We start from the raw sequence: 27994 nt of genomic DNA, 5'->3' as shown, positions 1-27994 counted from the left end.
GTCGGACATCCTTAGCGCTACTGAGGAGGCAGGTGAGGCTCCCACCACCACCGCTGTACTGGCAGTCATCAGCCTGGCTTGTGGCTGAGCAGAGCTCCCCCATGTGGGAGCGCACTGACCACCAGGGGCAGCTCCTGCATTGAGCGTCTGCCCCCTGGTGGTCAGTGTGTGTCATAGTGACCAGTCATTCCCAGCCTTTCTGCTGTTAGGGTCAGTTTTCATATTACCCTTTTACTATATAGGATTGAGGCCTGGTGCACGGGTGGAGGCCGGCTGGTTTGCCCTGAAGGGTGTCCTGGATCAGGGTGGGGGTCCCGCTTGGGTGCCTGGATGAGGGGCTGATGGCTGTTTTCAGACTGACCACACCCCCTTCAGGGTGGAGGTCCCCACTGGGGTGCCTGGCCAGTCTGGGTGAGGGGCTGAGGGCCTTTTTCAGGCTGGCCTGTGACTGAAACTCCCAGCCTCTCCTTTTTTTCTTTTTTCTTTTTATTCTGGGATTTATTTACCTTCTGTAATTGAAACTCTGTTGCCTTCACTGGCTCCCCAGCTCTGAGGCCGCTGCTGGCTGAAAGCAGGTATCTGGGGTTTGTTTAGCTTCTATAATTGAAACTTTGTTGCTTTTGGAGCTGTTGCTTTCAGGCTCAGAGCTGGGCCGCGGCAGGCGGGGAACCATGGCTTCCTCCATCACTAGAGCAAGCAAACCTCCTGCTTGCTTCAGCTGCGTGGCTGCCGGCCACCATCTTCGTTGGCAGTTAATTTGTATATCTCACTCATTAGCCAGTGGATAGCGTAGTGGAGGTACGGTAAATTACCCTTTTTGTCTTTTATTAGATAGGATGGCATATTTTCTAATTACATTGCAGCTTAATTGGCGATATGCCATTTTGTTTTCCTATGCCTGTATGTGGTTTCTCAAAGAGACCTCTCAGTGTGTGCAGTTGCCACTGCAGCTTGTGGGAGGGACCTGATTAGGCTAACAAAATGTTAAATAACCTAGTTAAAGTGAAATCTGGTAACTGAACTCCTTAGTTTGGGAAATTCATTTTTTATTAACCCCTCAAATAAATGTTTGTTAAAAACTTAATTACAGTATTAAGAAAAGAATCTCCTGTTTTCTTTTAAACCATACTGTATGGTACATGATATTGCAGCAGATGATTGATTTTGATGATAAGAAATAGCATCATTTTGCCTGTGTAGTAAGAGAATAGTCAAAAGGCCAAGAAGTGATTAAGAATTTTCATGCTAGCCCTGCCAGTGTGGCTCAGTGGTTGAGTGTTGACCAATGAACCAAGAGGTTACGATTCTGTCTCATCATTGATGTTTCTGTCTCTCTCTCTCTGAAATCAATAAAAATCCTATCTAATAAAAGAGAAAAATGGTAATTGGCGTACAACGATACCCTTTTCATTGGCTAATCAGGGCTATATGCAAATTAACTGCCAACTATGATTGGCAGTTAACTGCCAACTATGATTGACAGTTAACTGCCAACTAAGATTGGCAGTTAACTGCCAACAAGATGGCGGTTAATTTGCATATGTAGGCACAATGCAGGGAGGCGAAAGGGAAAGCAGGAAGAAGCCCCCTGCCACTGACAGTGATCCGAAACCCAGGGGGGAGCTAAGAGCTGGGGGGCAGGGCAAAGGCGGCCCTGGGGCGGCCCCCCAGCCATGATCGGAGAATCAGGCACCTTTGCCGCCCTGGCCAGTGATAGCAGGAAGTAGGGGTGGAGCCAGTGATGGGAGCTGGACACGGTCGAAGCTGGCAGTCCCAGGAGCTAGGGGTCCCTTGCCTGGGCCTAAAGCAGAGCCCACGATCGCGGGGCCGCTGCAGCTGCGGGTCCCCGCTGCCCGGGCCGGACACCTAGGCCAGAGGCCTCAGGCCTGGGCAAGGGGCCAATCCGGTGATTGGTGATTGGAGGGTGATGAGGGTCAACTCCTCTGGCCGAGGCATCAGGCCTGGGTGGGGGGCGGAGCCGGGGATTAGGGGGATATGATGGTCCCCTTGCCCAGGCCTGAAGCCTGGGTCAGAGGCGTCAGGCTTGGGCGGGGGGTGGAGCAAGCGATCAGAGGGAGATGGGGGTCCCCTGCCCAGGCATGATTCCTGGGCCAGAGGCCTCAGGCCTGGGCGGGGGCCAGAGCCAGTGATCGGGGGGAGATGGGGGTCCCCTGTCCAAGCCTGTCACCTCTGTCAGAGGCATCAGGCCTGGGCAAGGGGCCGATCCTGCGATTGGAGGGTGATGGGGCTCCCAGTATGTGAGAGGGGGCAGGCGCTGGGCTGAGGGACACTCCCCCCCACACACACCCAGTGCACGAATTTCGTGCACCGGGCCCCTAGTATATTATAAAAAAAAGAATTTTCATGCTAAAGAATTGAACTTCATAGTTTTAATTTTTATTATTTTTTTGTTAATTCTCACCTGAGGATATTTTTCCATTGATTTTTAGAGAGAGTGGAGGGGAGGGGGAGAGACAGAGAGAAACATGACATGAGAGAGATACCTCACATCCATTCATTGCCTCTTGAATGTGCCCCAACCAGATCCGGGGATCAAGCCTGCAACCAAGGTGCATACCCTTGACTGGAATCGAACGTGGGACCCTTCATGCTACAGTCACTGAGCCAAACCGGCTAGGGGTTTTTTTTGTTTTTGTTTTTATTTTTTTAAATGTTTTTATTGATTTCAGAGAGGAAGGGAGAAGGATAGAGAGATAGAAACATCAATGATCAGCTGCCTCCTGCACGCCCCCTACTGGGGATTGAGCCCACAGTCCAGGCATGTGCCCTTGGCCGGAATTGAACCTAGGACCCCTCAGTCCGGAGGCTGATGCTCTATCCACTGAGCTAAACCAGCTAGGGCTTTTTTTATATTTTTAAATGTATTTCTTTATGGATTTCAGAGAGGAAGGGAGAGGGAGGGAGAGATAGAAACATCAATGATGAAGAGAAACATTGATCAGCTGCCTCCTGTACACCCACACTGGGGAATGAGCCTGCAACCCGGGCATGGGCCCAGACTGGGAATCAAACCTCCTGGTTCATAGATCAACACTCAATCACTGAGCCACACTGGCTAGGCAAGTTCTTTTTCTTTCATTCTAACTTTAAATTATTTTCTTTGGGAGTGAAAATTATATTACTTTTGATAGCTAAAAATTGAGTTAATTAATTCTCAGATAGAATATTAGCGATCTGAGAACTGTCCGTGGAGAAGGAAAAGGAAATATGGACTAAAGTTGGAGCCAAGAGTGGCCCCTCTCTACTAGTATCCAAGAGAAGAGTAGAAGATTTGTGAATAGCTGGCAGAAAAGGAAGCAGCTGTAATTGTGGCCATGGACCTCAGTAAAACTTTTCTTCTTTTCAGCTCTTATGCTATAGCTGAATTCTAGCTCATAAAATAGTAACTCTAGCTCATAGAATAGTAAATCTCTAGGCTAAGTCTTGTTAGTTCTATATTTTACATATTGAACACTCATTCTCTGCCTTCCATTTCCACTGCCCCACCCTAGCCCAAGTTTTCTTAATCTCTCCTATGGGGCTACTGTAGAACCACCTTGATTAGTCTCTTCACATCCACTCTTAACTCCCGTCTAGTTTATTCTCTAAACCGACCTTTTCAAAATGCAAATCTGGTTTTTAAAATCTGCTTAAATTCCTCTTAAAGTCTCCCACCATTCTTAGGCTACGGTGAGAGACCAGTACTGCCAAACTTAGGCCACAAAATTCTGCTTGGTCTGAGCCCTTTTTTATTCCCCAACTCCATCTCCTTCTAGCCACACATGCCTTCTTTCCCTTCCTCTGATGTTTGGTCATCTCTCTTGCCATGGAGTTTTTGTACTTGTTCCTGTTCCCTTTTGCTTGTTAACTGCTATTCAGCCTTCAGATGTCAGCACACAAATTACTTAATCAAGAACATGTTCCATAACCTTCCATTTAAAAAACTTTATTATTCACTCTATTAGTCCCTTACATCTTTCCTTTGTAGCACTAAACAGTAATAGAATTCCATATATTTGACTAATTATTTGATTAATGAGGTCAGGGACAGGGCTGATTTTTCTCCCTGTTGTACCTTTCCAGTATTTCAACATAGGCTCTGAGAGGTAATTTTTTGTTCCTGTTGTTGTTTTCCCCCAATAAGCATTTGTTGAATATTGAATGAACTTAATTGGTTCAGCTTTAGAAGCTTCTAATTCAGCCGTTTTCAAAAGTATAATCTACCACTGATTTGCATGCGCTATCATTTAAAAAATAAAAAAGGGGGAATTTGCTGGAAAAAAAAAAAGTATAATCTAGTTCTATAGATGTTTATGCTTATTACATCTTTAATTTTGTTCACACAATATTTTAGGACATTACTATCATTGGGGACTTCGTAAATGAATGTGTCTAATCCCACTTGCTTTCTTAGTTTGAGAAAGTATAAATATATTAATAATGCCTTACATGTTTATTGATTTCAGAGAGGAAGGAAGAGGGAGAGAGAAGTAGAAAGATCAATAATGAGAGAGAATCATTGATTGGCTACCTCCCACACATCCCACACTGGGATGGAGCCTGCAAGCTGGGCACGTGCCCTGACCAGGAATCAAACTGTGACCTAGTTCATAGGTTGACGTTCAACCACTGAGCCATGCTGCCCAGGCATGCCTTACATTTTTAAGAGCTTTGAATATATACTGTATTTTGATGTCATCATCTATATACTAGAGGCCCGGTACACGAAATTCATGTGTGTGGGGCAGTGTCCCTCAGCCTGGCCTGCACCCTCTCCAATCTGGGACCCCTCGGGGGATGTCTGGCTGCCAGTTTAGGTCCAATCCCGCAAGGACATCTTTCTCACAATCCGGCACTGTTGGCTCCTAACCACTCACCTGCTGGATTACCTCTAACTGCTTCTGCCTGCCAGCCTGATTGTCCTCTAACCTCTCCCTGCCAGCTTGATTGCCCCCAACTGCCCTCCCCTGCCAGCCTGATCGCCCACAACTGCCCTCCCCTGCCGGCCTGATTGCCCACAACTGCCCTCCTCTGCTGGCCTGATCGCCTACAACTGCCCTCCCTTTCCACGACCCGCCTCCTCTGCGGGGATCTGCCTCCTATGTGTGAGGTGGCGGGGATGCCGGGACTGGCCTCCATGCTGTGCAGAGCCGCGCAACCCCCAGGCCTCACCATGCGGAGCGGCCACCGGGCCCTGCCTCCGCTGTGTGCGCAGCCATCTTGTGGCAGCGTTGTGTGAGGGCATTGCATGAGGGCATGACGCCACCTAGGCTTTTATTATATAGGATATAAATCCAAGTGACTGGAACAACCAGTCACTGTGACACGCACTGTGGCTGGTCAACTTCCCGCAGCCCCTCCCTCCGGCTGGCCTGGCCCCGATCGGTGGACTGGGCCTCTAGTTTATATAAAGCACACAACCACCCTCTGTTCTAATGTTTTCATTTTTACAGATTAGGGAACAGATTTAGAGGTGATATAGCCAGGGATTCACAGCCAGATAGAAACAAAAGTCTGCCTTTGAGTTCAGGTCCTTTCTATTATAGCACAATTACATTTTCATGAATAACAGCTAAGATTTTGAGTTGTTATTTATAAAAGTTACTTGAAAAATTAAGCTGATACAAAGAAAATTGAACTTAGACTCAGCTTCTAATTCTGTTTCCAACATCAACACATTCTGAAAATGAGATTAAATATGTAAAAATAGCTCTGGCCAGGTAACTCAGTTGGTTAGAGCCATCATCCTAATATGCAGAGGTTGCAGGCTTGATTCCTGGTCAGGGCACACACAAGAAGCAACCAATAAATGCATAAATAAGTGTAACAACAAATTGATGTTTCCCTCTCCCCCTCTCTCTCTCTCTCTCTCAAATCAATCAATAAATAAAAATTTATAGAAATGTGAAAATGTAACACTAAAATCACTTTTTTCATTTGAATGAAGTAATACAAGTATGAATGTTGTATCTCAGTGTACTTGCATATCCTATCTAATAATAGACAAACATGGTAATTAACTATAACTTCGCTACCCTTCTCATCGGCTAATCAGCAAGATATGCAAATTAACTGCCAACCAAGATGGCGGCCGGCAGCCAGGCAGCTGAAGCTTACATGAGGCTTGCTTGATCCAGTGATGGAGGAAGCCAAGGTTCCCTGCCTGCTGCGGCCCAGCTCTGAGCTCCGAATGCAACAATGTTGCAATTATAGAAACTAAACAAACCCCAGAAACTTGCTTTCAGCCGCCAGCGGGCTCAGAGCTTAGAGCGCCAGTGATGGCAACAGAGTTTAAATTATAGAATCTAAACAAACCCAGATACCTGCTTTCAGCCTGCAACAGCCTCAGAGCTGGAGCCGGCTCTCAGTTCCAGTGACAGCCATAGAAGGTAAATAAATCCCAGAATAAAAAAGAAAAGAAAAGAGCCTGGGAGCTTCAGTCGCCCGCCAGCCTGAAAACGGCCTTCAGCCCCTCACCCAGACTGGCCAGGCACCCCAGTGGGGACCCCCACCCTGAAGGGGGTGTGACCAGCTGAAAACAGCCATCATCCCCTCATCCAGGCTGGCCAGGCACCCAAGCGGGACCCCCACCCTGATCCGGGACACCCTTCAGGGCAAACCAGCCGGCCCCCACCCATGCACCAGGCCTCTATCCTATATAGTAAAAGGGTAATATGAAAACTGACCCTAACAGCAGAAGGACTGGGAATGACTGGTCACTATGACACACACTGACCACCAGGGGGCAGACGCTCAATGCAGGAGCTGCCCTCTGGTGGTCAGGGCGCTCCCACATGGGAGGAGCTCTGCTCAGCCACAAGCCAGGCTGATGGCTGCCAGTACAGCGGTGGTGGTGGGAGCCTCTCCTGCCCCCTCAGCAGCGCTAATGGTGTCCGACTGCAGCTTAGGTCTGCTCCCCTCTGGCAAGTGGACATCCCCCGAGGGCTGCTGGGCTGCCAGAGGGATGTCTGATTGCCATCTTAGGTCCAATCCCCTGGGTAGCGGGCCTAAGCCATCAGGTGGTCATCCCCTGAGGGGTCCCAGACTGCAAGAGGGAACAGGCCGGGCTGAGGGACCCCCTCCCCCCCAAGTGCACAAATTTTTGTGCACCGGGCCTCTAGTCCTATATAATAAAGAGCTAATATGCAAATGGTTGTCACGCCTGCATGCCGTCGCGCTAGAAATGCTCACTCAACACTGGGGAGAGAGGAATGGGGACCAGCCAGGCACAAATGAGCTGGGGAGAGAGGACTAGGGACCAGCCAGGCAGAAATGAGCTCATGCGAGAGGAATGAGGACCAGCCAGCCTGTGGCCCGGGATAGGGACAAACTGCCCACCCCACTGTCCCAGGCACCAGCGGCTGCGCCTGCGGCGAGAGGGACAAGCCGCCCGCCCTGCGGTCCCAGGCACCTGTGGCTGAGGCCCAGGCAAAACTGCCTGCCCACGGTCCCCTGCTGCTGTGGCCGGCCCAGGTGAAGCTGGCCCAGGTCCTAGGTGCCTGTGAACAGCCAGAGGGTGCGAAGCCTGGGTGTTGGGCGAGGCAGAGGTGGTTAGGGGCAATCAGGCCATCAGGGGAGCAGATAGGGCCAATCAGGCCTGTAGGGGAACAGTTAGGGGCGATCAGGCGGACAGAGGTGGTTAGGATCAATCAGGCAGGCAGGCAGAGGGGTTAGGGGCGATCAGGCAGGTAGGCAGGCGAGCAGTTAGGAGCCAGCGGTCCTGGATTGTGAGAGGCAGTTGGACATCCCTTGGGGGGGTCCCAAATTTGAGAGGGTGCAGGCCAGGCTGAGGAACGCCCCCCCCCCCCACACACACACACAAATTTCGTGCAACGGACCTCTAGTATTTCTTATAAAATAGTGAAAGTGGATTTATTGAAGTAATCTCCTTAGAGACTAAATGAATATGCTTTATAGGAATAGAAATGAGGGGTATTACCTGTCTTAATTTGGACTGCTATAACAAATTGAGTAGCTTATAAACAACAAATTTATTTCTCACAGTTCTAGAGGTTGGAAGTCTGAGATCAGGGTGCCAGCATGGTTGGGTTCTAGTGAGGGCCCTACTCCAGGTTGTAGACTACCAACTACTTACTGTGTCCTGACATGGCAGAGAGCTAGCTAGCTCTCTAGGCTCTTCTTACAAGAGCACTAATCCATCCCATATATAAGGGCTCTGCCCTTGTGATCTAACTACCTCCCAAAGACCCCCCCCTTCAAATATCACCTTGGGATTAGGGTGTCAGCTTGAGGATTTGGGGTGGACACAAACATTCAGTCTGTTGCATTACCTATTTATTCTCAGCAGTTATATGATTTCATGCAATAGGGTAAGAAAATTGTGCCTTTTTCACACTAACATTCTTTAAGTCTAAGAAATGTTTTATAATTTTATTAATATTTTGACAGAAAGCTTTTTGTTTCTTAAGACATTTGTGGTAACTATTTATTAACAGAGTCATGGTGATTCTTTTCATTTTATTTCTTTAGTCCGAGGATCAGAAGGACTGTACATGGTGAATGGACCACCACATTTTACAGAGAGTACAGTGCTTCCAAGGTATGGTTTGAGTGATGTTAGTTGGAACTATGAAATACACTCTAAATTATTTTTGTTGTTATATTCTAAGAAGGAGAAAAAACGGCTAGTTTCTTGTGGCACATTGTATAATATTAACAGAAGTTGGAATGAATGCATGTATTCTATCAAGAAAAATGATCTTTAGTTTTGAAAATAATAGATTAAGCATGTTTAAAAGAAAAGGTGTAGACCAGCGGTTCTCAACCTGTGGGTTGTGACCTCTTTGGGTTCGCATAAGACCATCGGAAAACACATATATAATTACATACTGTTTTTGTGATTAATCACTATGCTTTAATTATGTTCAATTTGTAACAATGAAAATACATCCTGCATATCAGATATTTACATTACGATTCATAACAGTAGCAAAATTACAGTTATGAAGTAGCAACGAAAATAATTTTATGGTTGGGAGTCACCACAACATGAGGAACTGTATTAAAAGGGTCGCGGCATTAGGAAGGTTGAGAACCACTAGTGTAGACAATAGTGTAATTGAGATCAACCACTACCTTCGAAGAATTTTGTCTTAGAGAATGAGGAAAAACTTACAAAAAGCACCGTCTATAATTTTCATGAAATCACAGAATGAAGAAGGTATAAAAAAGGAATAAAAGAATGAATAGCCTGTCTAATAAAAGAGAAACATGGTAATTAGTGTACGTCCGCTACCTTTCCCATTGGCTAATCAGGGCGATATGCAAATTAACTGCCAGCCAAGATGGCGGCCGGCAGCCAGGCAGCTTGAAACTAACATGAGGCTTGCTTGCTTCAGTGACGGAGGAAACCAACGTTCCCCGCCTGCCTTGCTGGCCTCTGAGCTTGCAGTTTGAAACATAGTTACAAATATAGAAGCTAAACAAAACCCCAGAAACCTGCTTTCAGCGAGCCGGGATCTCAGAGCTGGAGTTGATACAGTGTTTCGATTATAGAACATAAACAAACCAGATACCTGCTTTCAGCAGCAGAGGCCTCAGAGCTGGAGTCAGAGCTAAAGCTGGCCCAGAATAAAAAAGAAAAAAAGGAGCAGTTGGGAGCTTTAGTCACCCGCCAGCCTGAAAACAGCCCTCAGCCCCTCACCCAGACTGACCAGGCACCCCAGTGGGGACCCCCTCCCTGAAGAGTGTGTGACCAGCTGCAAACAGCCATCATCCCCTCACCCAGGCTGGCCAGGCATCCCAGTGGGGACCCTGACAGTGATCCAGGATACCCTTCAGGGCAAACCAGCCGGCCCCCACCCGTGCTCCAGGCCTCTATCCTATATAGTAAAAGGGTAATATGCCTCCCAGCAACAGGATCAGTGGAGCCGTGAGACCTCCCGGCACTGGGATCACCGTGACAGGGGGCAGCGCCCAAAACCCCTGATCGTCCTGCGGCTCTGTGTGTGACGGGGTGGGGCCACAACCTCCCTATCTGCCCTGCTCTGTTCATGACAGGGGAAGGCGCCCCAACCCCTGATCAGCCCTGCTCTGTGCCTGATAGGGGGGAGCTCCTCAACCCCCTGATTGCCCCGCAGCTCTGTGTGTGACAGGGTGCGGCGCCCCAGCTTCCTCCCCCCCCCCCCCACACGGGCCCTGCTCTGTGTGTGACGGGGTAGAGACATAACCTCCCCATCGGCCCTGCCCTGCGTGTGACAGTGGCTGCGCCCCAATCCCCTGATCCGCCCTGCTCTGTGGGTGACGGGCTGGCGCCGCAACCTCCCCATCGACTCTGCCTTGAGTGTGACAGGGGGCGGTGCCCCAACCCCCCAATCGGCCCTACCCTGAGTGTGACTGAGGGTGGCATCGCAACCTCCCAATCTGCCCTGCTCTGTGCATGATGGGGCGGCGCCCCAACTCCCCAATCAGCCCTGCTCTGAGCCCGACCAGGGGCTGCACCTAGGGATTGGGCCTGCCCTCTGCCACCCGGGAGCAGGCCTAAGCCAGCAGGTCGTTATCTCCCGAGGGGTCCCAGACTGCGAGAGGGCACAGGCCGGGCTGAGGGATCCCCCTCCCCCCGAGTGCACTAATTTTTGTGCACTGGGCCTCTAGCTAAATTTAAAGGTAGGGAGTAAATTCAATAAAATTGGCCATGAGTTAATTATTTAAGCTTGGTGTTAAGTACATTATCATACTCTTTCTCTTTTTTTTGTATGTATATTTTAAGTTTTTCATTTAAAAGATTATACCAGAAGGCTCTAGCGAGTTTGGTTCAGTGGATAGAGCATCGGCCTGTGGACTGAGGGTCTGGGGTTTGATTCTGGTCAAGGGCACGTGCCCAGGTTGTGGGCTCAATCCCCAGTAGGGGGAGTGCAGGAAGCAGCCACTCAGTGATTCTCTCTTATCATTGATATTTCTCCTTCCCTCACCCTTCCTCTCTGAAATCAGTAAAAATATATTAAAAATAAGTAAATGATTTTATCAGATTGAAATAGACAAAATAGCCTAATTGCCAAGATTGAGAAAAAGAATTAAATTCTGGATTCTGTAATCTAGTAAGCTTTCTTTGAACCTTAAACACTATTCTAGAATAAGTTATTAAAAAGACAGTTTATAATCATGATATAAAGGGCTGATTATTAGAATCAAAAAGAGCTTGCTAGGAAAAAATTGTTTTTTTTTTTACTTTAATTTTTTTAAAATATATTTTTATTGATTTCAGAGAGGAAGGAAGAGGGAGAGAGAGATAGAAACATCTATGATGAGGGAGAATCATGGATTGGCTGCCTCCTGCAAGTCCCCCACTGGGGATCGAGCCCACAACCCGGGCATGTGCCATTGACCGGAATCGAACCTGGGACCTTGCATTTACCAGGCTGACGCTCTATCCACTGAGCCAAACTGGCTAGGGCAGTGGTCGGCAAACTGAGGCCCCTTGGGTGTGGCTCTTCCACAAAATACCACGTGTGGGCGCACACGTACAGTGCCATTGAAACTTCGTGGCCACACTCAAGGGGCCAAAGAGCCGCATGTAGCTCTTGAGCCACAGTTTGCTGACCACTGGGCTAGAGCAAGAACAAACTGTTTTAAGTTTAACTCATTTCCTTTCTGAGTAGAATTTCCAGACACATCAGAATAAAACTAAGATCATGATTTTGGCAAAGTATCTGAGAAATGATAGTCTTTTGTTGTTGTTGTTGTTAATCGTCATCCAAGGATATTTTTCCCATTGAATTTTAGAGAGTGAAAGGGAGGGAGGAGAGAAAGAGAGAGAGAAACATCAGTGTGAGAGAGACTCATCAGTTGGTTACCTCCTGAATGCCCCTTTTACCGGGGCCAGGGATCGAGCGTGCAACCGAGGTATGTGTCCTTGACTGGAATTTAACCTGGAACCGGGTCTGCGGGCCAGTGTTCTATGCACTGAGCCAAACCCGCTAGGTTGACACAGTTTTTTGGGTTATATGATGATAATGACAGAGTGTTTTTGGTTAAGAGCTGTGAAATCAGCTGATAAATGAGTTGATTTTAGTTTGAGGGAAGGACTATTGGTGAGCCACAGGATCTTAAGAGCTCATTCAGCATTCTTAATACTTAATTTAAATGATAGCTTAGGATGATGTGGTTTTTTTTGTTGTTTTTTAAAAATATATTTTATTGATTTTTTACAGAGAGGGAGGGAGAGGGATAGAGAGTTAGAAACATCGATGAGAGAGAAACATCGATCAACTGCCTCCTGCACGCCCCCTACTGGGGATGTGCCCGCAACCAAGGTACATGCCCTTGACTAGAATCGAACCTGGGACCCTTCAGTCCATAGACCGACACTCTATCCACTGAGCCAAACCGGTTAGGTTCAGGATGATGTTTTTATACTTCATGCATTCCATAAAGCTGTAAGGAATAACTAGTGTCTTAAAAGAGAAAAATCAAGATGTAAATACATCTCTGTAGGCTAGAATAATAGACCCAAACCTGAGTGGAATTGACTATGATAATTGTAAAGTTCTGCCTTAAGATTCAGAAATGATTTTCACAATATAGGATGAAGAACATCTTGGTCATAGCTGTAAGAGATAAAAAATAATATTTTGGTAACCACAAAATGAGTATAAGCTGCCATTACTGTGTGATTGCAGAAACACAAATGTCATGTTCAGATGAATTAATGCAAAGATAGTAACCTGTTTAAAAGGGGTGTAGTGGTTAGTTCTCAATGCACTGTTGTTTAATAATTTAAATATTTATTAGCCATGAAGTACTGATCTAATGTTGTGACTAAACATGGACAACACATACACTTTCTGTTTGGATCCTCACTATCACTGGGAAATCATACTAGCCATCTCCAGTTGAGAGATACAGTACTTAGAGTTTTAACCATTTGGTAGAATATTGCCAAAAGTCAGTGTTTTCTACAGAATCCTGCATCTGCATTTATTAAATGTAAAGATCCTCATGTTATACTTTCTGTCTCTACATATGATAAATCCAGGGGAACTTCTTAGCCACTTGAGGATATTCTATTCACCATTGTTTTTTATGCAAGTGGTCTGGGACATTCTTCACAAAGTCTCCCTTTTGAAATCCTTTGCCCTCTCAGTTTCAGGGCTGATAGCTGGTAACTTCCACATTCATTTACATTTTAGGGTTGTCACACAAACTAGATATTCTCCCTAAACAGCCCCCCCCCCCCCTTAATATTGACCAGTTGGTATAAAATAAATTTCCAGCTTACTTTAGTGTTTGTTGAAGCTGTATTTTAAGAGATAAAGTATTTTGGTAGACAAAAGCATTTTAGAATTATTTTCTAAAATTTATATAAGTTCTTAGTTATTAAATTAGTAGTAAGATTGTGAATTTTTAATCAGTTGTTTTTAAGTATTAATGCTTATTAATTTAAACTTTTTTATTGTCCTTTTCAGGGAATCTGGGAAAAATTGCAAAGTCTATACCTTTAGTAAGGATGGGACCTTGTTTGCCTGGGGCAACGGAGAGAAGTTAGTGTTCATTTACATAAAATTTTATGTATGTGTCATGAATGTGAAACATAACCAGCATTATTTGAGTAATATGTATTTGGGTGTCTTTAATAAAGTCCATCTTTTGATGTCATGATGCAGTTAGGTATTATCTCCAACATAATTTCCATGGCCTACCTCCAAAGTTGTTAGTTTATACTTATATGCCTGATTCATTTGAGTTATCTAATTACTTAGAATTTAAAAGTAACATATGAGAAAGGGCAGTTAATTTAATGCGGAATAACCTGAGAGGTTGTTTTAAATAGTGCTTTCGGTTATTGGGTTTTTTAAGTTCCATAGTAACACTTAGAAAATAATTCTTGCTTGTTCAAGTACTAGAAGCCTGTTGCACGAATTCGTGCACGGGTGGGGTCTGGCTGACCCTCCCCGATTGGGGTTGGGGAGGCCGATCAGGGGCGGGACTGGCCAGGGGGAAGAGCCATGGGCGGTTGGCCAGCCAGCCCCACCCCCTGGTCGAACTCCAGGTAAAAGGGACAATTTGCATATTAGCCTCTTATTATATAGGATTTGTAAGGCATTCAAAATATGTTTAGTATAGTCTATATTAATATACATAAAGTAATTGAAAGTATGTTTAGTACAGTCTATATTACATAAAATAATTAGATTACAAAATTGATCTTGCAAAAAAAAGTATTTTGATTAAATGCTCATATTTTATTAAGAAAACCAGTCCTTTTGAATTTTTCCATAGTCAGTATAATATGTCAGTTAACAGAATCAAAAAGATGCCCAAATATTTGTTGCTCGGTTTAAAGTTATTTTGTTGTTGTTTTTAACCAGATATCTTTTTTTTATTTCTTTATTGATTTCAGAGAGTAAGGGAGAAGGAGAGAGAGATAGAAACATCAGTGATGAGAGAGAATCATTGATTGGCTGCCTCCTGCACACCCCCTAGTGGGAATCGAGCCCGAAACCCAGGCATGTTCCCTTGGCTGGAATCGAACTTGGGACCCTTCAGTCCGCAGGCTGATGCTCTATCCACTGAGCCAAGCCAGCTAAGGCCAGATATAATATCTTAGGGTTTTTGTTTTTTTTAAGGGGGCAAATACATACATTAGTCCCAAAAGCACATTTTAAATGATTTTTACACAGTGGTATTATATTCTGAAGTCTTTCAACTATCAGGTCATATTGGATTAAACACATGATTTTAAAAAAAGTAATGCTAAAAAGGTTGTACTACATTAGTTGATTCACTTTTTTAAAAAAATATATTTTTATTGATTTTTTTACAGAGAGGGAGGGAGGGAGAGGGATAGAGAGTTAGAAACATCCATGAGAGAGAAACATCGATCAGCTGCCTCCTGCACACCCCCTACTGGGGATGCACCCACAACCAAGATACATGCCCTTGACTGGAATCGAACCTGGGACCCTTCAGTCCACAGGCTGACGCTCTATCCACTGAGCCAAACCAGTCAGGGCAGTTATATATTTTTAACCTTTTATTATTAAAAATATTAAATCAGTTTTTTATTTTTTAAGTTATTAAATTCAACCAATAAACTACTGTCAAATTATTAAGTATATAATCATGTTGAGTCTTATCCACAGTGTTGACAATCTCAATCCCAGCCTCAATGAAAAATGTACTGTCAAGACTTTCTTATTACTTATTTTACTTATTTATATTTTGGTGAACCTGTTGTGGGCATTTGGCTTTTATTTTTTTAAATCCATATTTTAATTTATGCTATTTGAGTAATGAATTCATAGAAATTTACTGTCTAATGGGACCTACCATACTTCTTTTCATTGTCTGTTATCTTTTTGTGGTAACCCTATCCTGTTAGCTTAGAGTTTATTGAGTAATCTGTTTTTACCTTGGTAGTTATTATAATTATTTTATCTATTTCACATCTCCACTTGGCTTTCTCTTGGGTTCAACTCTGAGTATTTTTTATTTTTTTAAAATATTTTAAAAAAATATTTTTACTGATTTCAGAAAGGACGGGAGAAACCACACCAGCCAGGCATCAACTCTGAATATTTTTAATATGTCCCCATATGTTATGTCCATCTTTTTAATAGATATTTTCTGTACCTGGTTCTAGCATTTATTTCCTTAAGTGCTGTGGCTCAAAGACATATCATGTCCCTGGGACAGGAAAAACATGTAGTGTATGTGGTCTTTGCTGAATTCATGGTTAACTAAGTCAGAAACTCTAGGTGATTTTTCCTTAAATATGTGATTTTTTAAAAAAATTTCAAAATAAACACCTTTCATTAAACATTCTAAGAATAACTATTCAAGGTTATCAACTACAAAAAAGAAAGCTTTATGTAATTCTAAAATATGAAATTCACAGTAAGTTATAAAAAATTTCAAGTGTTAAAACAATATGCAGTAATCTTGTATTCTTACCAATTTCTGCTTATCCTGATCCAGTGTCCTCAAACTTGAGTAGAACAAAGTAATTTTAAGGAATTTCTGGAATAAAATGGATTATATCTCTTTTTTTTTTAACCCCCGAGAATACATATTAGCAAGTCACTAAGCTGGTTTTAAAGGTTAACTCTGGCATTTATCAGTAGTATGATCTTGGGCAAATCATCAAATCACTTAATTTTTCATCAAATCATTTTTACCATTTGTAAAGTTGAGATGATAATACCTATTTTATAAGGTGTTGTGAGGATGAAATGAGAAAATGTGCATAAAGTGATTAGACTAGAACAGGGTACATAGAAAGCATCAAAGAAAATGGAATCTGGTACAATTATTCTAATATTTATCATTATCATACCAAAATAACTCTTACAGACTATCTTTTCAAGACTGCTTCTGAAATTTTAATAAGCATCCAAAGTCTCTTTGCTGATTTCCTCAGGGGCTACTCAGTTTTTAACATATACTTTTTCTGCTCAGCCAGTGTGGCTCAGTGGTTGAGCAACCCATAAACCAAGAGGTCACTGGTTCAATTCCCAGATAGGGCACATACCTGGGTTGGAGGCTCGATCCCTAGTAGGTGGAGGGGTGGGGAGGAGATGTGGAGGTGGATGCAGGAAGCAGCTGATCGATGTTTTTCTCTCATCAATGTTTCTATTTCTCTATCCCTCTTCCTCTTTCACTAAAAATGTTTCTATTTCTCTATCCCTCTTCCTCTTTCACTAAAAATCAATAAAAACATATTTAAAACATACTTTTTCTGTGCAATGTGAGAACTAAGAAAGAAGGCAGCTTTCTACAAGCCAAAAAGACGGCTCTCACCAGAAACCTAAGCTTCCAGCACCTTGATCATGGACTTCTTAGCCTCCAGAGCTTTAAGAAATAAATAACTGTTAGTTAAGCCAAAAATAAAAATTAAAAATTAAATAAAATATGCTTTTGTTTTAGCATCTCTGTTTTCTCTTTGGTTTGATACATCTCATCTTGTCTTTAGGTAGCTCTGTTCAATTAAAGTCCTGTTGTGATTGTATCTTTCTATTAATTGCATGTAATTTCGAAACACCAGCCTTATATAGGGGCCTTTTGGTAAAATGTGTACTTTTTTTTAGTTAAGGTGTTTATTGGATATTTTCTAGAACTAACTGAAAATTGATTTTATGAAAAATAGATAGAGTGACCTATATTTGAAAGAGTTAAATGTTTTTGTTAGTGCTGGCTATTGTGAAACAGTATTTTGTTGCTGAAGTAATTTCTTTTGAAACCAGAATAAATATTATCAGTGTCACTAACAAGGGACGACTACTGCACTCCTTCGACCTCCCTAAGACAGTTTGCCTTGAATTCTCACCAAAAAACACTGTCCTGGCAACGTGGCAACCTTACACTAGTAAGTATTTTCCAATTATAAAAATATTCTAACAGGCCCAATTCAATTCAGTGGGAAAAAAATGAGAATTTATAACTTATAAGAAAGTAATTAGTCTTTATGGTAGTAAATAGTGTGTAAATATTTTTAATCAACAGTGAATCTTGTATTCCCCAAATATAATGTACTTTAAGTAATTGCATAGTAGGTTAATGAAGAGATCCATCATGAAATAGAGCAAAAGAAAAAGCCAAGGGAAATTTTATAAAGTAAATAACACTGGATAGAGAAGATCTCAAAAATTAAGAATAATAATAACCTCATAAATAAAAGCATTTAAAAAATGATTTCAGAGAGAGGAAGGGAGAAGGAGAGAGAGAGAGAAAAACATCAGTGATGAGTGAGAATCATTGATCTGCTGCCTCCTGCACGCCTCCCACTGGGGATCAGGCACACATGTGCCCTGACCAGGAATCAAACCCTACCTCTCCTGGTTCATAAGTTGATGCTCAACCATTAAGCTACGCCGGCTAGGCCATGTTTCTTTTTCTAAGTAGATAACTTTGAGTACTCACGTGCCAGACACTGTGTAAGTATTTTGTTACCATCATCTTATTAACTTCTTAAATAATGTGTATCTGAATCTAAAACATGTTTCTTAAAATAAACCCCGATACCAATTCCCAGTATTTTATTACTTATCTATGAAGCACAGCTATATAAAATGTTTATGTAACATATTATATCTCTAAAAGTGTTAGACAATGGCACACCATTACCTATTCTTTTTTTTTTTTTTTTTTTTTAAATATATTTTATTGATTTTCCACAGAGAGGAAGGGAGAGAGACAGAGAGTCAGAAACATCGATGAGAGAGAAACATCGATCAGCCGCCTCCTGCACCCCCCCCAACGGGGATGTGCCGGCAACCCAGGTACATGCCCTTGACCGGAATCGAACCTGGGACCTTTCAGTCCGCAGGCCGACGCTCTACCCACTGAGCCAAACCGGTCTCGGCGATTACCTATTCTTTGTCATACCATACACATTTCTTAGATGTTGAATCTACTCTACTTCCTCTTTCATTTATAATGATTATGTAAAATGTTTATTTTAGCTGGCCCATGTTGCTCAGTGGTTGAGCATCAACAATGAACCAGGTTGCAGGCTGGATTCCCAGTAGGTCATGTGCAGGAGGCATCCAGTCAATGAGTCTCTCTCATCATTGATGTTTCTATCTCTCCCTCTCCCTTCTCTCTGAAATCAATAAAAATATATAAAAAATAAATTAATTAAAATAAGTAAATAAGAGAAACGTGTCCTAATTTATGTGGATATTAAGCAAAATATTTTAATAGCTCCTTGTTGGATTGTAAACCTCTTGGGTGTGTTCTTCCAAGAGTCATGGACTCTAATGAATCTTCTTTTTCCAAGTAAATAAAAGGGAAATTAAGAATCATGAGTCATATAAACTCTGTGTGTGACTTATAGATACAAGCTTTCATATAAGACAATTTAATCTACTTAACAGTAAACCTCACTAAACAAGAAATCTCTTTTAAGTATTCTCAGCTGTCATATTGTTATGGCTTTAGGAATGGGTGAGTAAATCCATAATTAAAAATAGTGGGGAAAGTTGATTTAAAGCAACTCTCTTACTTTATCTGTGTAATCTTGTTCAAATTGTTTCTAAAAATGACATCTTTTTTACTAGTGTTAGGAGACAATTACTATAAAAAAAAATGTTTCTACTTCAGCTTCTAAAGATGGCACAGCTGGAATTCCCAACCTACAACTTTATGATGTGAAAACTGGGACATGTTTGAAGGCTTTCATCCAGAAAAAGATGCAAAATTGGTAAGTAACTGTTTTAGAATACTTATTATTATTTACAAAATATTTTAAATAACTTCATTGTATAATACTTGTTTCTTTGGTATTGGTTTAGAAAATAACTTCTCAAACCAAAATCTAGATCTATTAAGAAATTTGTACATAGGAATGTAATAAACACTTGATCTTTCTTTTGTTTAGTATTTTGTCTATTATATATACTGACTAAAACTATTAGTAACTGACTTAACATCATATTATAAGTATTTTTCCTTAAATAATAAGCAATATCACAAACTTTAACATGTTAACAAGTGGTATTACATTCTGTTTAAATGTTTTTTATATTTTCTTTTCAATGTAGGTGTCCATCCTGGTCAGAAGATGAAACTATTTGTGCCCGAAATGTTAACAATGAAGTTCATTTCTTTGAAAATAACAATTTCAGTATGGAAAGATTTATGAAATAATTTTATTATTTACTATAAATGTATATAGTTTTTATTGCTTTATATGTATCATAGAGTTCTCTAAAATACTGTTAACATATTAATATTAATACATTGCTATATATTTATATACATACTATATGTAAACTTAAAATATATTAAAATTACTATAGTAATTCATTTGAATAACTTATAAACACTAGTGAAATTTTATAACACAAAAATTTTCTTTCATAATAACTTTTTATTCCCTAAATATCTATTAAACCAAGACATTTTAAATGTCTCTGTCTGTATTTATTTGCTATTGAAATTCTGTGATACAAATGAATGTTTTATTGTGTAGAATTTGAAACATAAATTAGACACCTAGTCCCAATAACCATAAACTCATTGCCAATCCTCTCTTATCCCTCTGTCCATCTTCCATTCCTCTTACTCTGCTACAGCAAATCCTAGAGGTCATATAATTTTACCTATAAGCATTTCAGTATGTATCTCAGGAGATTAGGACTCTTAAATTTTTTATAACTTAGCCAAAAGACCATTATCCCAGACTATAAAATACCTGTTCAGTGTTAAATTTCTAATAATCACAATGTTACAGTTATTTTAAAACTTATAATCCAAATAAGATTTTTCACATTGCAATTAACTGATGTATCTTTTAAGTTTCTTTTAAGCTACAGGTTCCCTCTCCATCTTTCCATCTCCCCTCTTGCAGTTTATTACTTAAACAAGGTTACTTGTCCTATATATTTTCCCATAGTTTGAATTGTATCCCATCCTATAATTTAACTTGTTCATCTGTCCCCTATTAGTAACTCATTTGGATCCAGTGTTGGTCAATTTCAGCATCTTTTCTGCGGGAGATTAGGGTAAGATGACATCATAAGACAGTATTGAATTATTTTATCAAGAAGCACATACTGTCTTACTGTCTTTAATTTTGTAGGGTTAACTGACATTAATGTTCAGTGCCTAGATTCATTATTTCATGAGTGGTTGCGAATTGGTGATATTCTGATTATCCTCCTCTCTCATATTAGCTGTACTACTTCTATAAAGAGAAATTTTCTCATCTACTATTTGGTTGCCTAGTAGTACCGTATATATAGGAAAGGTAAGATCAATATTCTTTCCTTTTATCACTTTTGAAAGAATGAGTTCTTTCTTTGGCAATCTTCATTGCAACCAATTGTTCCCCTGTCCCCGCCCCCCCCATCTTTGTGAACTAGAAATTTAAACATGTGTTTCAGTCCATTGCAATTATTATTCTTATTGATGGCTCAGATTATCCCATGATTGGTCAATTATTCCTTAATGACTATTTTGCTATATAGTAAGACAAGCTGTTCTGAGACTACCGTGTTTATTATTTCCTGCTGTATACCTAGAATCAGTCATTTCTTTGAAATACTCTGGTTTCTTTTAGTGGAAAATGGTATTTAGAGACCACAGTGTGGGTGTGGGGTTTGTTGACCATTGTTTTTAGGCTTTCTTCTTTCTTTCTTTTTTTTTATATCTTAGATCTGTATTGTCTTTGCCAACACCAGGAATCCTGGTTCTCTGGAATTTCATTTGCTTTATTTCACACGAACCACATAATATTCTTAGAATAGCAATGCGAACAGTAATACCAATAACATGATTACTGAAATGATTTAAAGAAAAAGTTTTGTAATTTCTTTTGTCCTTAGGGTATCCCATTAGTGACTGTACACTTTTGAGTATATTACAATAGAGTAGGAATTGGTAACTCCGTTAACATATACCAAAGGTGGCATTATTCACTTAATCTTTATAGCTGTACACTTCATTATCTTGCTTTTGAGGCTCATTCTAGCCCCCACTGATTTTGGGTTCACTTGCCTGCCTCTTTGTGAGAAAGCCAGAAGAAGGGTGCTGCAGTTTGGCAGTTTGGTGTGCTACTTTTGAAGAGCTGTTGATTTCTGAATTTGAACAAAGGAAGAATAACAGCTCTTGATCCCATTAACTAGGGAAGTAGTATTATTCATAACATGGGTTCTGACTGCCTGGCACAGAGTTAGAACTCAAAAAAATGTCCACCACTGTTACTCTTGTGATCATTATTGTCATGTAATTAGTTATAGAATATCTATATCCACATTTTATATTAGTCTAAAAGTCATCTTTCCCAACTAATGGGCTCTAAAACTACTTTATTTCAGAAGTTGAAGAGAAGGGAACTAATGTTTATTAAATACCTATTATGTTCCTGATACTGTGCTCTTAAAAACCAATCACTGGGAATTAGGTGTGTAATCTCATTACTTGCCCAAGCTCACACAGCTAATAAGTGACTGAGTAGAAACTCAAGTGTAAATCTGTCTACTCCCACCCATGCTTTTTCCACTATTTTGCTCTGCCTCATCTATATGAGACTACAATGATCATTATTGTGTATAGTTACACTAACCTTTTAAAATGCATTCAGAATTTAGCATTCACTATTAGAATCTCTCATCAATCTAACACCATTTCCTTTTTTTTTAGATACAACTGCAAATAAATTGCATTTGCAAAAAATTAATGATTTTGTGTTATCACCTGGACCCCAACCATACAAGGTAATGGCTATATTTGTTTGTTTATGTGGAATATTATAAGATTAACCTCTTTTTTTAGTTTTTAGTGATATCTATCTTAGTTTATATGCTTCATAAATTAAATTATTCATGTCTGTGTATCATAGGTGGCTGTTTACGTTCCAGGAAGTAAGGGTGCACCTTCATTTGTTCGATTATATAAGTACCCCAACTTTGATGGACCTCATGCAGCTTTAGCCAATAAAAGTTTCTTTAAGGCAGATAAGGTTACAATGCTATGGAATAAAAAAGGTACGATAAATATATTTTCTCTCATTTTGTTTATCAAGTATTGATTTAGACTTGATTCCTATGTGTATAGGAGAATGTTATTTAATGAACTTTTACATGGCTGTATTATATTGTTTAATATATTTTTTATCACCATTAGGTTAATTTGTGTTTTAAATCTAATTAAAGTTTTCACTGTTATAGCTACTGCTGTGTTAGTAATAGCTAGTACAGATGTTGACAAGACAGGAGCTTCCTACTACGGTGAACAAACGCTGCACTATATTGCAACAAACGGAGAAAGTGCTGTGGTACAATTACGTGAGTATTTCAGCCATCTTCCTTTGATAAAAACATTAGGGCAGTGAAAAAGATGATATAGCCCAGCTGGCATGGTTCAATGGTTGAGCGTTGAACTATGAGCCAGGAGGTCACGGTTCGATTCCAGGTGAGGGCACATGCCCTAATCCCCAGTGGGGGGCATGCAGAAGGCAGCTGGCTAATCAGTGATTCTCTCGCATCATTGATGATTCTATCTGTCTCTCCCTCTCCCTTCCTCTCTCTGAAATCAATAAAAATATATGTTTTTTAAAAAAGATGATATAATCTAAATTCTTGATCAGGTGATAAGACTAACATGTTTTATAATCTTTATGATAAAATTCCTCTTGATTAAGAAACTTAAAGTCATTTCCAGACACACCTGATTTTGGCATAACCCAGTTAATTTAGTTATGATAGTTCTTTAGTAGGAAACTTGCGAAGTTAGGTAATTCAGTTGCTATAGCTCTTTGGGGACTTATTGAACTTATTAGGACAGTAAGTTCATCTAGTGAGTTTAGCACCATCTTCAGTACTGAAGAATGTTAGTACTTCATCTTTGTTTTGTTAGGCTAAATTAACTATAGAATAATACAGATCTAAAATTCTGGAAAATCCCTAATTTTTTCATTTTTAATTGAACATGTAAAGAAAATGTTCTAATGAAGTCACAATCAAAACAAGGGTGACTCCCTGTTCCACTCTTAGTTAACATTCTGAAAGATATACTTAGTATAATTGATCAAAAGATAACATATATAACCCAGCTGATGGCTCAGTGGTTGAGCTTCGACCTATGAATCAGGAGGTCACAGTTCCATTCTTGCTCAGGGCAAATGCTGGGTTGTGGGCTCCATCCTCAGTAGGGGGCATTCAGGAGGCAACCGATCAATGATTCTTTCTCATCATTGATGTTTCTGTCTCTCCCTCTACCTCTCTGAAATCAACAAAAATATATATTTTTTAAAAAAGATAAAATATGCAGCCTTATTTATTTTTAGTTTTTAATCCTCACCCAGGGATATTTTTTCCATTGATTTTTAGAGAGAGTATGTATGAGAGGGAGGAAAACAGGGGAGAGAGAGAGAGAGAGAGAAACATCAAAATTGGTTGCCTCCTGCACACACCTCAACTAGGGCCAGGGATCGAACCTGCAGCCCAGGTACATGCCCTTATTGGGAATGGAACACGAAACCCTTTGGTCCACAGACCATGCTCCTAAACACTGAAACAAACAGGCCAAGGCAAGTATGCAATTTCATTTATTTTTTAAAATTATTTTTAAATATATTTTTATTGATTTCAGAGAGGAAGGGAGAGGGAGAGAGAGAAACATCGATGATGAGAGAGAATCATTGATCGGCTGCCTCCTGCATGCCTCCTACTGGGGATTGAGCCTGCAACCCAGGCATGTGCCCTGACTGGTACTAGAACCCAGTACCCTTCAGTCCACAGACCGACACTCTATCCACTGAGCCAAACCGGCTAGGGCAAGTGTGCAGTTTTAAAAGGAAGAAACAAAATCATCTCTGCTCATAGATGAAGTCACCATATAACAACAGCCACTTAAACATAATGGAAGGGAAGATTTCATGTATGTATAGCAACAAAAAACAAATAGTATAGGTCTGATGGGGAAAAAAACTTCTGAGGAACAAACTGTGACCTTTAAGAATTTTATAAAGATGTCATTTCTCTCCAAATTGATGTAAAAGTGAAATTAAAATGCCAGTAGATTTAACTAGGTAAGCTGATTCTAAAGTTGATACTGAAAAATAAACTTGCAATAATGTTTTGAAAACTGCAAAAGAATAGGATGGGGGGATTCTTACACTATTAGATATTAAGATGTATGGCAGATGTAATTAAGTCACTTTGGTTCTGGCTGGTGGGTAGACAGGTAAACAATGAAACAGAACCAAATTCAGAAAGAGATGCACATTTCCATTGCTGCTGCTGTGTAAGAAAGTCAGCATTTGAATCAATGGTGGAAAATACTGATTTTTTAATATGTGGTATGGGAACAACAGTCTAGCTATTTGGAACAAAACATTAATAGTGTTGCCTCTTTCTGTGCACCGAAAGGTCACGGGTTTGATTCCTGATCAGGGCACATGGTGGGGTTGTACGTTTCATCCCTGGTCTGCCAGAGGCAACTGATGAATATTTCTCACATCAGTGTTTCTCTCTCCCTCTTCCTTCCTCTCTTAAAAAAAAAAAAAGAAAAGAAAAGAAATCAATAATGCTGCCTCTTCATCAAAAAAAAAAATCCAGTTGGGCCAAAAAATTATATCTAAAACTATAGAACTAGAAGCAAATATTTGTGATTTTCTAAAAAGCCTTTCTAAAGACCGAAGTTATGAGGGAAAAGGAATAAATTTTAATATATAAAAGTTATAGATTTCTACATTAAGGGAAGAAAAGAATTTAAAAATTAAGCAAAGCAAACAATAAAAATTGGGGGGGGGAATTTGTTTAGACTGCAAGGGATGAGTCTGAGAAAAGGTGAATATTGTTACTGTATCAAGTAAAGCAATAAAAGACCAATAACTGAAGAAAGAAATGGACATGGAACATTAAAAAATAGTCCACAGAAAGAGAAATGAAATTATGTATAAACTAGAGGCCCGATGCATGAAAATTCATTTAAGAGTAGGCCTGCCTTCCTCTGGTTGCCAGCACTGGCTTCCCTACGGCATCCGGGACCCAGGCTTCCCTCCTCCGGCCACCGGTAGGCACCCGGGAACCAGGCTGGCTTCTCTTGGGCCCCGGCTTTGCAAGGAAGGACGTCTGGAAGACTTCTGGTCTAATTAGCATATTGCCTTTTTACTATTATAGATTACTATTATAGATATATTTAAAAGGTGCTTAGTTTATAAGAAAATAGAAAACAAGATACAGTTTGCACCTTAGTAGGTTGGCAAAAGTAAAAATAAGAAACTACAGAGCATGAGTGAGAGTGAGGGAAAACTCCATATTGTCAAAAGTTATTCATAGTGTAAATTGGTACGTCTTTAAAGGACAGTTTGGTGGTATGTCATCCAGTGACTAGGTGCGCCCTTTGACCAGGCAGTTGCACTTCTACAGATGTGTTTGTGAACACTCACAGAATTTGTAATGGAACACGGAACAGCTGAAAAAGAATGAGGCAGATCATAATGCACTTATGTGAAAAAATCTCCAAGATAGAGTATTGAAATGAAACAGAGGGTAGAACTTTGGGGGTTTTTTGTATGTGTTTAAGGGAGAGAAGCTAAATTTCAACAAAAATATTCAGGAAGCATCCCATCTAATAATAGACAAACATGTTAATTGACCCTACCTTCGCTACGCCTCTCATTGGCTAATCAGCGTGATATGCAAATTAACCACCAACAAAGATGGTGGTTAATTTGCATACGTAGGCTCCAAGCGGTGGAGCGAAGCCTCATGGCCCCGGGGCCAGCGGAGCAGTGAGGCCACACGGCTCCGGGACTGGCTCCGGCCAGAACTCGGCCAGAGCGAAGGCCTGGGCCCCGGGTGCTGGAGGCAAACCGGTTCCAGCAGCCAGGGGAAAGGAAGGCCTATTGCACGAATCTCTTTGTGCAACAAGCCTCTAGTCTTACCTAATAATAGACAAACATGTAAATTGACTGTCCCTCCACTATGCTAACCAGCCAATCAGGAGAGTATGCAAATTAACCCAACAAAGATGGTTAATTTGCATACATAGGCACGAAGCGGTGGAGCAAAGACTGAAGGCTCCGGCCGGAGCAGCAAAGACCGAAGGCTCTGGTTGGAGCAGTGAAAACTGAAGGCTCCCCGGAGCAAAGGCCTGGGTCCCAGGTGCCAGAGGAAAACTGGTGCCAGCAGCCAGGGGGAGGGAAGGCCTATTGCACGAATCTCTTCATGCAACGGGCCTCTAGTATGCAATAAATATATCAGAGAAGCCCTGGTGGATGTAGTTCAGTGGTTAGAGTGTCATTCCCCCATGCAGATTCCTGATCAAGGGCATATACACAGGGTCAAGTTCAATCCCCCGCTATGTCAGCATGCCTGTGGGAGGCAACCAATGTGTCTCTCTTTCCTTCTCTCTCCCTCTTTCCTCCTTCCTTTCTCCCACTCTCTCTAAAAATCAATGGAAAAAATACTGTTGGGTGAGGATTAACCAAAGACAGAAAAGAAATATAACAGAGGTTTTCCTTTAGTGTAGAGGGGTTTATTTTTGTGGTGTGTCTTTTTATATAGTTCATATTTTTATTACTATATGCATATACTACTACCTATTTCAAATAAAAACTAGTTGTTAATAACTAGTAGTAATAACCTATGCTACTATGAGCCCACATTGCCAAAATGTAAAAGAAATTAAGGTTTATTAGAGATTCTTAAATTTATGATTATACATTAATTTTTATATATATCATGTACAAATATTTTAATTTTAACATACCATGAAATTTTCGGGTTTTTTTGTTTCTTTTTTTTTTTTACTGTTTGATATGTTTGAGTGTTATGTGATTATAATTAGTGCTAATAAATATTATATTCATATAATTATTGCTAATTTGGGTTTTATATTATTTTTCCAGCAAAAAGTGGCCCCATCTATGATGTAATTTGGAATTCGAATTCTACCGAGTTTTGTGCTGTTTATGGTTTTATGCCTGCCAAAGCAACGATTTTCAACTTGAAGTGTGATCCTGTGTTTGACTTTGGAACTGGTCCTCGTAATGCAGCCTACTATAGTCCTCATGGGCATATATTAGTACTGGCTGGATTTGGAAATCTGAGGGGACAGATGGAAGTATGGGATGTTAAAAACTACAAACTTATTTCTAAACCAGTGGCCTCTGATTCTACATATTTTGCTTGGTGCCCAGATGGTGAGCATATTTTAACAGCTACATGTGCTCCCAGGTTACGTGTTAATAATGGGTACAAGATTTGGCATTACACTGGCTCAATCTTGCACAAGTATGATGTGCCATCAAATGTGGAATTATGGCAGGTTTCTTGGCAGCCATTTTTAGATGGAATATTTCCAGCAAAAACAATAACTTACCAAGCAGTTCCAAGTGACGTACCCAGTGAAGAACCTAAAACTGCAACAGCTTACAGACCCCCAGCTTTAAGAAATAAACCAACTACCAATTCCAAACTGGTAAGTCAAGTTTACTACTTTAGTGGGAAAAGGTTTTCCAGTGTGTGGAGCTTTCTAGACCTTTTTTTCCTCAGGCATGTGCTTGTGTTAGTACCTGATGAGAATA

At 40.8% G+C, this 27994-nt stretch overlaps 1 protein-coding gene across 5 annotated transcripts in view; it reads left to right on the top strand.

Annotated features, from left to right (window-relative positions):
• The window catches only part of EIF2A (eukaryotic translation initiation factor 2A), a 55468-nt gene that overhangs the window by 7427 nt on the left and 20047 nt on the right, over positions 1-27994 (top strand). Inside the window, exons 2-10 of one of the 5 annotated variants that reach the window (XM_059688140.1) lie at positions 8491-8560; positions 13425-13499; positions 17202-17323; positions 19060-19159; positions 19500-19582; positions 22102-22175; positions 22301-22445; positions 22629-22745; positions 27317-27888. In XM_059688140.1, the coding sequence (XP_059544123.1) occupies positions 8491-8560; positions 13425-13499; positions 17202-17323; positions 19060-19159; positions 19500-19582; positions 22102-22175; positions 22301-22445; positions 22629-22745; positions 27317-27888 (1358 nt within the window). The remainder of the gene's footprint in view (positions 1-8490; positions 8561-13424; positions 13500-17201; positions 17324-19059; positions 19160-19499; positions 19583-22101; positions 22176-22300; positions 22446-22628; positions 22746-27316; positions 27889-27994) is intronic. The other 4 variants (XM_059688142.1, XM_059688143.1, XM_059688145.1 and 1 more) reach the window with 4 other exon arrangements.

Source organism: Myotis daubentonii, chromosome 3, assembly GCF_963259705.1.
Source record: "Myotis daubentonii chromosome 3, mMyoDau2.1, whole genome shotgun sequence".
NCBI lineage: Eukaryota > Metazoa > Chordata > Mammalia > Chiroptera > Vespertilionidae > Myotis > Myotis daubentonii.
This window is presented reverse-complemented; position numbering and strand designations above follow the sequence as displayed.